The 13,275-nt window shown below is 38.5% G+C and overlaps 1 protein-coding gene across 1 annotated transcript; it reads left to right on the top strand.

Moving 5' to 3' along the window:
- Positions 1-4,984: 4,984 nt before the first annotated feature.
- lmbrd2a (LMBR1 domain containing 2a) lies at positions 4,985-12,908 on the top strand. The gene is made up of 18 exons (XM_069683261.1): positions 4,985-5,063; positions 5,892-6,109; positions 6,366-6,478; positions 7,187-7,285; positions 7,397-7,564; positions 7,702-7,912; positions 8,095-8,169; positions 8,297-8,401; positions 8,505-8,688; positions 9,150-9,331; positions 9,462-9,595; positions 9,715-9,820; positions 9,997-10,094; positions 10,958-11,061; positions 11,376-11,422; positions 11,571-11,679; positions 12,145-12,238; positions 12,363-12,908. Exons 2-18 carry the CDS (start codon positions 5,936-5,938, stop codon positions 12,424-12,426), a joined length of 2,067 nt encoding a protein of 688 aa, XP_069539362.1. The 5' UTR covers positions 4,985-5,063; positions 5,892-5,935; the 3' UTR covers positions 12,427-12,908.
- The last annotated feature ends 367 nt before the right edge of the window (positions 12,909-13,275 follow it).

Genomic DNA, 13,275 nt, shown 5'->3' with positions numbered 1-13,275 from the left:
ACTTCAAACCCAGGGGTCTCAGCGCACTCGTAGCCGTTGTTCAATGAGCACGATGGGAGACGAGGCCGTTCACACACCATTTCTCACTGATCTGAATAAGGCCACGCTGGACCTGGTCCCAGCGGTTCGCCGTCTGGATGTGGAGAGGGGAGGGGAGTGCTGGTGGTGCTGGGGGGGGAGGAGAGGGGTAAGAACACTTAGGCTGCTGCACTCTGAGGAGAAGGACGGTGAGTGAAGCAGCGGAAGAGACAGAGGAAGTCTAGACACTCAGTAAGAGCAGCAGAGTGGGCTCAGAGTTTACTGCACAGGAAGACAGACTTCCCCTGCTCATTCATAAGGAATCCCCTCTGTTCCACACCTCACACTTTATAGTGACAGTCTACAGTGGTGGAAACTAACAAAGGATATTTACTCATGTACTATACATAATAAGCAATTTTGGAGTGCTTCTTGTTTAGAAGATTTACTCCAATTATTTATCCAAAAGCATGATTTTAAAAAATGATTTATGATGTTAAACTAGATTGTTATGGAACCCAGCTCTTTGTAAACTATGAATGTATGTAGAGTTACAACATGCAAGAAACTTTTTGTATGTACTTTTGCATGCATGCAAGCAGTATGTCGGTATGCATGCCTGTGTGCACACACAATAGAAAGCCCTATTGTAAACATATGTATACTGTGTCCACATATACAAACTGTTTGAACACATGTGCTCAAGTCGAGAGCTGTGTGTGTGCGTGCCAGAACACCCTGGAAGACGAGAAAATGTAGTTTAATAAAAAGACAATTTTTATATTCAATACAGAAATAAATGTTATCTAGCTTTCACTTTAACTGCTCCATTAAGCAACAAATACTTGTTATATTTCATGTTTTATGAGTCCTGTGGTGAAGGTTAAATGATTTAAGAAGCCTACTAAATAAAGGAAGCTATTGCCGTACTTGATCAGACTTTCATTGTTGTGAAACCAGTCCTCTGCCCAACAGAAAAGTCAGCTCCCTCGTATTACAAACTGAATATTGTTGTGGGTTTTGCTACTTTTTACTAAAAGATCGAGGAAGGATATTCTAGAAAAGATCTGAGAAATCCTCCTGTCACTTCCTGTATACCTCCTTCCTGGTTGGCACGCTAGATGTTGATTGGTTGTAGTATAAATATCTGGTTGCCTTGCATGGTGCAGTGAAAATACCTTTATTGGGTTCAACTGCGTGTTTGCTACTTGTCGTAGCCTTGTAACTAATATAGCACATGGCCTTTGGTACAAGCAGATATGTAGACCAAGATGGGATCTTTGGGGCATCCCTGAGAACATTTTTAGCATCAAACACTTCATGTCCTGCACTCTAGTGAAAGTCTGGAGCCTCCTCTGCATTGATTTGTTGTGTATTTGTGTTGTGTTCTAGCTGTTCATCTTTTATATTTGCGTGCAGTGGTGTACTCAGGCTGTTTGAGGGGCAGGGGCAAAAAAAAGGGGCACCCGGCATATGCCATATCAGCGCGCATAAAGTTGTGTATAGCATTTTTAGCTATAACGGGCATACTCTGAGGGGACATTGTCTCACATATAGGAGTGTGCGGAGGCCAACTATTTTTCCAACATGTATCATTCATCCACCTGAATACGCCACTCTTTGGATGTTTTTAGCCAGGTGGACAATTGCATGTGTTCTAAACATTGAGGTGAACATGTCTCCTGCAGCCCGTGTATATTTCATCCCTCTGAAACATACACCAATGGGTGTGAGGTTTGACATTCCCTAAATCTCTGTGCCCTGTGGTGCCAAGGGGAGTGACCAGAAACCTGACCAAGTCTTTGTTAAAGATGTGTTTGAGACTCTCACAGATTCAAACATCCTTTCTTATTTTGTATCAGAAAGAAGTCCATATTTCTATAAAGAAAAGATGAAAGTGATTAATGACTGTAAAATAAAAACGGTAGGTAACAATAGCATGAAGGAGAATCAGCTGGTATCTCACTTCACTCCACCTTTGAGCTCTATGGGTTACCTTCTTCAGATGAACAGCTGGAAAGTGACTTTTTCACTTGTTGTTGTTCTCAAGTTTTCTCCTCCTCCTCTTATATATTTATAAAGTGTCATTTGAATTCTGGGGATAAAAATACAGTGTGACTCATCACCCTCTTCCTCAGCAGCAGCAGCAGCAGCGGCGGCAGCATCTAAGGCATACTGGTATTAGATATTGTGTCAGGATACAAAGTCATATGTATATGCACTTTGTTGTTAGTTATTTAGACAGTACATTTTTTGTAGTTATGCCCTTATATTCAATTCATTTGTCCTACCCCTAATAAAAAAATGCATTTAATTTTGACTATTTTTTTAATTTAAATGTCTAAATAAAAATTACACAAAAAACTGATAACTATACCTTCAAAGCCCTTCATGAATGTAGGATTTATTAGGACTGTTGCATTAGACTGCTTTACTTTTATCTAGGTGTACTTCACTAATATCAATAATGTTTTCCCACTTCCCTGATGATCTATGTACTCGCTTTTAAGAACAACTACATTACCTCCATCTAGTGGTGACAACTGTAAAACAAGCTCCCAAAATACTGAGTTCAAACGCTCGTTAGTTTACATTTTACCTTGAGGACCAGCTAACATAATGACAGAACTGGAACACGCCGTACTGTTTTGAGGACCATCTCTTAGTTTCTCTTTAACAGCTTCACACATGCGCAGATTTTTTCGGACATTAATTCAAGTCTCGGCCAACAGTTTGCATGCCTACATGTCCATGTATCCTCCCACAGTTCAATAATTCACTAATTCAGATTCAGTGAAATACAAACTATAGCTGAGTTAGATTAATGATCATAAACAGGATCAAACTATATTCTATAATAAATAAGGTACTAAATCTCACTCACACAGGTTTATCAATGAGCACGCTGAGGACTAAATTAAGGGTTCTTAATTATACTGTGAATAATTCTACATCCTATTCCAGTAATCCCAGAGAGAGAGAGAGAGAGAGAGAGAGAGAGAGGGTTAAGATGAGAATGCAGGGTGACAGATGGCCTCACTAAGCACCTGCCAGTGCTGACAGGTTGCAGTAACAGTCTGAATCGGGGCAAGTAGATGAGCTCTGCAGAAGCAAGACGGAGGCACAGCAACAGAGACACAGTCGGAGCAATCAGAGATCAGACCAACAAAGAAACATGGTGGATTTATCTGCTTTTTGGTGTTGACCCTGACCTGATAAAATAACCAGATGGAGTTGATGGAGAATTTCTTCGAGGACTGGCCAGAGTCTCTGGACGTGTTTGGCTCAGTGTGGATGGATGCACTGGGTATGTCCAGAGCGGTTGAAAACTGGTCTCCTTGTCTGAATCTGGTAGAAAATCTGTTTCTGGACCTGCTGAACCACGTGGACTTCTTACTGGAAAGCAGAGCTGTGTGCTTCAACGTACTGGGCCCCCTGTACGCTGACGACCCATATATGTGGATGTTCATCCACGACTGAGATGGACTGAAGACGTTTTTCCTTTTTTTAATTGTTTGCTTAAAACATTAAGATCAAGAGGTAAATCAAAAGTCCTCCACCATAACCAATGCTTTTATTTTGAAGCACAGAGGGTTCACTTTTAAGTTGCATCTGAATCAGCAATTCATCAACATATAAGCAATCATCTGTAAAGCTTCATGTGTGTTTGGCTGCTTGTAACAATTTGAAGATTTCCTTTGTATAAATAGGTTTCTCTGTGTGTTCAAATTATCTCTGAATTCATGAAACTTAATCATGCATATCAGGGAAAAACTCTCTGCACATTTGTGTCATATCAAGATCTAATGTGTGTGTGAATCTGAATGAGAAGAAAACCTAAATCAATATTTTATTCCATTGCAAATAAATGTCACAGTTAAGAAACATGTTCAGTTACAGTCTGACTTCATGGCTGTCGATGAGTATGGATTTATCTTAATATTAATCTATCAACAAATTTACACATGATGTCCTATAACCATATATTAGAAAACAGATTTCTCCTTCTCCCAACATGTCTCAGGAAAAGAACCTTCTTACCATTTAAATATATTATATTAAGAACTACTCTGTTGTCTTCTCTTTATTTGTTGTTTGTACTGCGCACTGTCGCCTTTACACTAATGAATTTCCTCATTTGTAATTAAAACTATTTAGATTTTTTTTAATCAAATTCTCTTGATAAAAAAATCATTTTATATTTTTCCGAGATCACTAGATGATAATGGAGAACATAAAAATAAGTGTCTTATTAATTTGATCGGCCTCCAAGATCCCTGTCAAGATGCCATATGCATGCTGTCTTGGCATCCTGTTCTCTGATAATGGATAACAGGTTAGTTTTCTTGTATTCATTCAAGTTGTTTTCTGAAGACAAAAAAAAAAAAGTATTGACAGCACAGCCACACTTAGCTTCCATACAGTTGACTGTTTTTCAGTATTACACAATATGGATGTCTTTAAACACATTAGGGCCCTCAAGTCGTGGTAATTTTTTTTCACTGATTTTATTGGAGAGCATACTGGTCGGTACATAGGACACCCTTTATCCTTAAACATTTTATTTCAATGTTAACTTTTACATTTGTGTAAGCCTTATATATTGACATTGAAATGTAGTTTTTCAACAGTTTTATATCTTCTGGCTCACCTAGTAGTCTACATATTGCAGGTTATAAAATATCGCTATAAGGCTACGCTATGATATTGTATTGTTGTATTGTATTGAGTATTTTTTCCCTTACATTTTTAATAAGCCTATATATTACCGTATAACAAATTAATAATGTCTACAATGAGCATATTTTTTGTTATCTATTTTATGTGTCAATGTCACAACAGCAATATGTTTTTTTGCGTGTAAGTGAGCGTATCATATCGCCTACAATACCCAGAACGCTTTGCTGCATCCGAGAGCGCGTGTTCATTGGCTGTTGCGTAATGTAGTTTCAAAGGTTGTGTACATTTGTCGGGAACATAATGTGACAGCGAATTCATTCAGTTTTCTGCTTTACAAGCTTCAGACTGAAAGAAGAACTGAAAAGGTAAGAATAATTGCGGCTCTGCTTCCTGTAATCACGGACTCTTTGTTTAACCGACGAAATCTCAACCGACGATTTGGGACCAATAATCCGAGACCACAGTAGGCTGTGGTAAACAGGAGGACTAGCTTTGTTTTTCACTGGGTATTCAACACGACCCCAGTGCAGAATGATAGACATGGTGAAATAAGTAGGCTAGTTAGACCTCTAATCAACGGTAGTATGAAAATTATATAGCAATTTAATGGATGCTAGAGAAACAAATTGGAAAATATTTCTATAAGCTGATAATAGTAGCTACAATTTTGTCAGCGTCAGCATCAGTAGATGAGGGCAACTGTCAGTGTACAGGCACATAATTGTTTGTTTACATATATATTATCTGTAATTACAACATATTCTTTATCATATAGATTTATGAACCACTGCCAGTGTTTTAGCAAACTCACGTTTAATGTATGTAGGCCGACATGATAAACTTTAATGGGCCTAAGACTGAGTCCTGAGAATCCCACAAGTAACCTTCAATAATTGTGAATTAAAAATTTTTTAGGTTTGGACTTATTTTAACATGTCATTGAGGAAGCTGCTTAACCAGGGGTGTGTACCCTGTCTTGTTCTATATAGAAGTGTGAGAGAAAAGGAACAGGTCTGTCAAAACAAGTTACACGTCAATCTCAAGCTGCTCACTCCCCCCTTTACATACCACTCTAATTGCTGTACATTTTTTAGTGTTAGGGTCAACCTGTCCATCCTGTTATCCAGAAGATAACAGCTGATATCCAGTCTGTTTGCAGTTTGTCCAATGAGGTTCTCTCTCTCTCTCTCCAGTCTGTCATCATGACTTCTTGACGTCTGTCTCTTCATTCATCGCTATGAGTGGTGCTGTGCTGGCTGTCGTGGTCGTAGTAGTCTTCCTCTTGGCCCTCTACCTCCTCCAGCGATATGGAGATTTACGGAAGCAGCAGCGGATGGTCCTGTTGGGGACGCTGCTGGCCTGGTACCTCTGCTTCCTAATCGTCTTTATCCTACCCCTTGATGTCAGCACGGTATGAAACCACTTCAGCTCTTTTTACTTGCTTTCGTAGCCATAGTTACGTGGATGTTTTCAGGATCAAAACAGGATAAACAGGATGTGAGTGTGTGTGTATTTGTGATTAATCTGTGTCTGAGTTAGTTTTAGCTGTGTTTTATATACACTGAACCATTGTAATGTGATGAATAAATGTTGATTATGATGATGATGATGATTATGATTATGATTATGTGTGTTTTCCTAACTGTGTAAACTCTACCCTTTTTTAGACCATCTATAAGCAGTGCATACTCGACATTGCAAACCACCACCCTACTCCTGTAACTCTAGCAAGACAGGCTAATCAAACAGATGAAAACTTCTCTGTTTACCCAACTGTCAGGTAAGTAAGATAATGTTTGATTTACTGCCACTAAGGCCACAGTTTGCTCACCATAAGGCGATCTTTTTCTCCAAGTTGTGTGCCAAGACCATCCAACATGATACACATTTTAATCTTTTGGTTAATAAAGTGTGATTTCCAAGATTTCCAATGTGCTCCATGGCTGCAGATCACATACACCTTTAATGGGATTACATTTGGGCTTTATTCTCAGCGGCTTGCTATATGCACTCAAGTCTTTGAACCTTTTTGTAGGTTTGATGTATTCAAACTGTGTGTGTGTTAGATAATCAATGACACTACATCAACAGAAATAGAGAAGAACCTGGTGCACTCAGTGGCTGCATCATTTTAAATATTACACTGTTTGATTTGAGTGTCATGAAAGTGTAAACCTACAATCGATTTTGAACTTTTCAATTGTTTGGGTTTCAAACAACCATATGCAATATTGACCGAAAGGGCTTGTTTATCCAAATTGCAGTTAAACATGTTTTCTTGCTTATCTCATATCAAGCCATGCAGAGAGTATTTGTCAGACACAGTGAAGTTGGATGAATTTAAGTGCTCAAGATTTCCAACTGTTGAGACACCATGTGTTAGCATCCACTAAGACACTGTGGTAGACGGCTATTCATTTCACTGAGGATCAAACTGGGCTTAATGCCTTTGTATGAATATGTGTTTGTGTGTGTGTTTGTGTTACAGCATACCACAAGCTTGTGTGAAGCCATGGAGTTACATCCCAGATGGCATCCTCCCAGTGTTCTGGAGAGTTGTTTACTGGACCTCCCAGTTTCTTACTTGGTAAAAATCCTACCCTGTCCTTTAACTGCTGTATGTTCCACCTTTTGTTATTAAGAGAATTGGGTTTGGTTATACTGACTCTCTTCTGTGTGCGTTTGTCTGTGTATACAGGCTGCTGTTACCCTTCATGCAGTCGTATGCACGGGCGGGAGCTTTCTCCAGAGTTGGGAAGATTAAAACAGCTCTTATTGAAAATGCTCTCTATTATGGCACCTACCTCCTTATCTTCATCTCTCTGCTCATCTACTTGGTCACTCACCCTAAGTGGCAACTCACGTGGTAAGTCAAACCTGCCTCAATTCAGAAAATATTGGATGACACCTAATGATGCTTAAAAAAAGAAAAAAGTAAGACTTATGGATTAAAGTTGTATTATGTTGATATACATTTGTAGTAAATGTGTTAAACTTTTGCAGGACGGAGCTCCAGACTATCGGCATTACTGCTGCCAACACCTGGGGTCTCTTCCTGCTGGTGCTGTTGCTAGGCTACGGCCTGGTGGAGATTCCGCGTTCTTATTGGCTCTCATCCTCTCATGGATACCTGCTGGCTAAAGCCTACTTCAAGGCAGCAAAGATGGCTACTGAGAAGGCAGAGGCTGAGGAGAACCTAGCAGACGTTATGGAGGTGAGTTTTCTGAAACACTTCTGTGCCATAAGAGTTTGCAGCAGGTCCATAATCTTTAGAGAATATTTTTACGTATAAAAGTCAAAACTAATTTTGGTTTAACTAAATCAATATATCACCAGTTTGGCTTTGTCTGGCTTTATTTTAACTTTAACAAGAACAATAATATTTCTTATAATCAGGAAGTGGCAGGTGTCCATCAATCGGTCAGGTACAGCCACGGTCTCAGGAGGTGTGTTGACACCATTTTGACAAAGGTGAGAAATTCATTATGTGTCTTGTTCATTAGACTTTTTTTATGTGCACATCCAAAGTTTATTGTTGCATTAACAGTTTTAACAGTCCTGTTCTGTGCCTTTCTGATTGAGTTTCCTGTCATTTCAGTGTCCCAGTGAGTACCAAGAGGAGATGGGAAGAGATGTGGAAAGCTCTGCTGCTGAACAGAATGTCCTTCCCACCAAAGGAGGCCTAATTAAGCTTCATAAAAAAGTAATTGTTTTTCTGATCATTGTACTGTGATTTTAAAGGGAAAAATATGACATGTAAATGTTGATCATAATCCTATGCCCTCTGTTGTGTGTTTGTGTTCCAGGTGATCTCTGCAGTGCAGAGACACAGGCAGGCTCAGGTTCGGTGGACTATCTTGTTAGATCAGGCCTTCCATCTTGAAGATGTTGCTAAAGGCCAGAGCAGCCCGGTCCGACAAGTCATCCACAGCTTTCCCTCAGGACATCACCAAAGCTGGATCCACAGGTTCATCTACACTCCTGCTGTGGGTGAGTTCAGCGATTAAATCTCATTTTCAAATAGATCGATTTATGTGCAAATGAAGGTATTTCTAAATGAGTATTTCCTATTAGTAAGTTAGGCTTGAATTACTCCTCCACATTTAGGTGAGAAACTTTGTTCTTTACTAGACTTTTATTAGCCTGCTCATGTTTGTGACTTTTTAAATACATTTTCCACCAATGGTTTAATTGTGATCCTGAATGCTGCTACTTTTTCATTCTCCCCTTTCTGGCCTGCAAAACAAACCAAACAATCTTTAAACTAACATGATGTTCAGGCCTTAGTGTTAAAATAGACTTTACATCTTAAAAGTTAAGTAAATAACTGTTGATTTATGAATCTATGCCTGCAGTTAGTGTCATATTTGGACTTGTGCATGTAACTAAATTTGTACTTATGCATCTGTGTGTTTTGCGCGCGCACATGTGTGTGTGTTTGTCCTTCTCAGAGTGGTACTGGGAGTGTGTGTTCAGGCAGAGTTTCTACAGACTGCTGGCAGTCCTCCTGTGTCTCCTCTCAGCAGCGGTAGTCTGGTCCGAGTGCACCTTCTTCAGTACACACCCTGTCCTCTCCCTCTTCGCTGTCTTTGTTCAGATGGCAGAAAAACAATACAACTACATTTGTATCGAGGTAGGCAGGTGTTCAGTGAGGCACACACAAACCCAACAAAGCTCCGCTTCATTTAACAGGATCTATCCAACTCTGGACTGAAGGAGATAACATGCCTCCTCTTTCTACTTGTTCTGTTTCTCTCCACCAGATGGTGTGCTTTGTCAGCATCCTCTTCCTGTGCGTCTGCATCTACTCCACAGTGTTCAGGATCCGAGTTTTCAACTACTATTACCTTGTGCCGCATCACCAGACTGATGCTTACAGCCTGCAGTTCAGCGGCATGTATGTTTCTCATAAAGTCATAATATAATATGTTTATTGTACATTATGTGTGTAAGAGAGAGTGCGCTGAAATATGTATTTAAGATATAGGTCTGCTTCTCTTTGTTAATTCCCTATAGGTTGTTTTGTCGTCTCACTCCTCCTTTGTGCCTCAACTTTCTGGGCCTGATTCACATGGACTCTGCCATCTCACACCAGGACAGACTGCAGACATCTTACACCTCTGTGGGTCCCACACAAACATGCTTATACATTGGCATTTATACTAACAAAGACATATGAATGCATACTGTACTCTCACAGCTATAGGCTTTCTGAAAATGTAAGATAAAAACAGATGCATATATTTCAAAACTCTGCATTCAAACAAACCAAGTAAAAAAATGTTCTGCCTCTTTCAGATTATGGGCTCTATGCGTCTACTATCTTTCATATCTGATGGGTTCTACATCTATTATCCCATGCTGATATTGCTGCTGTGCTTTGCCACCTTTTACAGGTAAGCCAATAACCAGAGAAGGGGAGAGGAATAAAATGAGATTAATTAAGAATATATATATTAATAATTTGGAGTAAAGCCATAAAGGCTTTAAAAACAAGTGTTCTGCACCAACCCTGTGTATTTTAAGTAAATATAGAGCAATCTCTAAATTGTCCTTTAATCTAGGGTTGTAAAAGGTTGTAAAAGTAATTTCTTCTTAACTGATAAATTGTATGATTAACAGGCTTACCTGTCTGGTTTATAAAGATTTTATAGTACAGAGACAGCCCTTATTAAGGTTACTCATGATCTACTGCTGGCTGTAGACATGGATGATATGACATGGCTCATTATAAGTCTTTTAGATTCAAGGGCTGCCTTTGATCACAATTTATATTTACATGTTTGGACACCTGGGTAGGCATTAAGGGCTCAGCTGTTACCATATTACGCCTCCAAAAGAACTTTTAATGTCCCTCTCTGTATTGCCAATTCTTCATTTGTGTTACATAGTCCCTCAAGGCTCCATTCTTGGCCCTTTTTGTTTCTTTATACATGCTGCCTCTTGACGAGCATATTCAAAATTATTATGTGATTTATCAATTTATGCTGATGACGCTCAGTTATATATACCATAAAAACCCTGAAATCCTAGCGGCCTTGGCTCTTTTAAGTAATATTAAACTGGCTGCCAAGAATCTAGGGGTAATATTTCATGTTTTTTAATGATAAAAATAGTTTGTTCATGTTTCTTACAGCTCAATTTAATCTAAAATATTTGGCTATTTTTTTATCAAATGATAATCTACAAAAAGTTTGCATGCTTTAAGTAATTGTAACTGTAATTATGTGGGTGTTTCTGGGTGTGTCTGGGTTTGTAGCTTGGGCTCTCGCTGTTTGAACCTCCTGGGCTTCCATCAGTACATTACTGACGACGACTTGACCTCTGACCTGGTGGAAGAAGGCAGGGAACTAATACGAAGAGGTAGTTTGATCACAAATTTAATCACTCACTATTCCTGATAGCACTTCAAAGTCTAGTTATTGTTTAGATCTTTTATTAACTTTGTATAAAAATCAGCTGAAATATTGTAGACTTGTAGATTTCTTTCTTGATTCAAGTAAAGTTAACTGTTAGTTATCAGATACAGCAGGTCCTTTTTACTGGCTTATTCTTTAACTATTTATTTCTTATACATTATCTCGCATGAAGTTGTGGTTTGTTGAGAAGTCATTTCAGTAAATAAAAGGGAAACATGCTTTTTACCAAAATGCACAAACATATTTGTTCTTTTGCAGAACGAAGAAAAAGACAAAAAACTGAAGATGGAGAAAGTCGAAGATGGGTTAGAATTGTATTATTCTTTTCAATTATTTCTCAAAACAATTGTCTTAGAAGCTGAGAAAGTCAGCTTAATCTGTTAGCTCCTTGGCTTTACTGGTTTGTGTTAACTGTGTCAAAGTATTTATGACCTGTTTTGTTGTCTGTTTCAGGCCTGGAGGGAGCGGTATGGAGTCAATGGGATTACTGGGCGGACCAAAGCTGGTTACACTGAGATAAAGGATAATCAGAGCAGCCCTGTGACAGAGAACAAGAAAAGTGGTATGGATTAAGATGATTACTATACCACTGAAATGAAATATTTTCTGTGATATGGCAGGACATTTCCAACAGGATCTGGTTGGATGGCTTGATTTAGCAGTGTATGCACATTTCTAATGCTTCATAGATCGTGGACACATTGCACCCTGCAGGAAACTAAACAGCTGTCATTTTAGCCATAAGGCGCCCCACCCATACAGAGGCTTTATAGTGTGTCAGGTTGGGTTACTGAGAATATGCACCTCCCATTGCCTCTCATTGCTCCCACAGGAACTTTTTCTTAGTTTGCACCCTGTAATTGACTTAGTTAAGCACAGTACCATACATGCATCTTTAAATGTCTACTAAAGAACATCAACTCTACACTGATATTTAATTAAGTAGGGTAATTTAATTTTACTGTAGAAGTTGTTGATGAAATTTACCCATGTACCACTATTACAATTTGCTCTCTGTCTCTTTCAGTTATCACATTCGCACGAGGAGACATGGAAACAGAGGAGCAGCAGAGAGGCTTGCTGCATGACAATTCCAGTGATGAAGGTTCACCAAACAGAAGGTGTGTTGTTAGCACATAATAATGAACATAGTGTTTAATCAGAGCTGAAAAACATTATGACCAACAGAACAAAACGATGGCCTCCTGAATCACTTACTTTGTCTCTCTGTGTTTAACCTTGTAGATCAACAGGAGGACGTTACTGGTCTCTGTCACCTTCTCAAACGGGCCTCTTTGATGATGTTTGACAGAAGTCATGGAAGGAAATAAAAAATCCCAGAACATGCTGAAAATGGGGAAAACAAAGACTGAAAATGAATCTTCTCCAGAGAAGTTTTAATCCAAAGGACTATTTAGCACTTCAGGGAAATAATGGGGAACATAGTATATAGAAGACATGGACATACAATCAGGAAATGGATTTAAGTGAAATACAAACCCTTTATACATCATCTCAGTGGGTTTCTGAAACTGGATCATTTACTGAGACTGTAAAGGGATTTTAATGTTCCAAAGCCTTAGCCTGTTTATGAAGAGCAAACCCATTTGGATTATGTTTTTGATATATTTTTTTAAATTATTGTGTTTTACATTACCACTTTACAACGAAATGAAAACAAATTGATGTGTTCAAAGGGAAGATATTACGAGCCTAACTTATTTCTTGTTGTTTATTTTGTGTTTGAAATTTTACATAGAATGCTGCTAAGAATTATTACTTTAAGTAAGGGTGAGCATGTTTTTTAATTGTGATTTTCATTATAATGAATTAAAGTGAAATCATTTGACCTATTTTGTAATTTATACCGGATTATGAAAGACTCAAACAAATGCACCAGTACATACAAAGCACTGTCTTATTAAGATCTTAAGTTAGTGTATAATAAAATGTTCGGTTTCATAGAAAACGTTAAGGCAAATGTCTTAAAAGCTTGTGTTTAACTTCCAAGTTAATTTAAGTGCAGTGAACACTTATTATACAACAAATATTGTATTCTCAATTACCTAACATTGGCATTACAGTAACAGTTATCCGTGCTGCCTTCAATGCTCTTCATTCTTCGTAAACTATAAAATTCCGTTTTCACAAATCGACA

Source organism: Semicossyphus pulcher, unplaced genomic scaffold (genome assembly GCF_022749685.1).
Source record: "Semicossyphus pulcher isolate SPU_LCO1_2020_fin unplaced genomic scaffold, fSemPul1.0.p SCAF_6, whole genome shotgun sequence".
NCBI lineage: Eukaryota > Metazoa > Chordata > Actinopteri > Labriformes > Labridae > Semicossyphus > Semicossyphus pulcher.
The sequence above is the reverse complement of the archived record's forward strand: the minus strand, read 5'-3'. Positions and strand labels throughout refer to the sequence as shown.

Coding starts and splice junctions, on each gene's coding strand:
- lmbrd2a (XM_069683261.1), top strand. CDS start 5,936: ATGAGTGGTGCTGTGCTGGCTGTCGTGGTCGTAGTAGTCTTCCTCTTG. Junction 8,689..9,149: donor CATCTACACTCCTGCTGTGG/GTGAGTTCAGCG, acceptor TGTCCTTCTCAG/AGTGGTACTGGGAGTGTGTG. Junction 11,423..11,570: donor ATGGAGAAAGTCGAAGATGG/GTTAGAATTGTA, acceptor TGTCTGTTTCAG/GCCTGGAGGGAGCGGTATGG.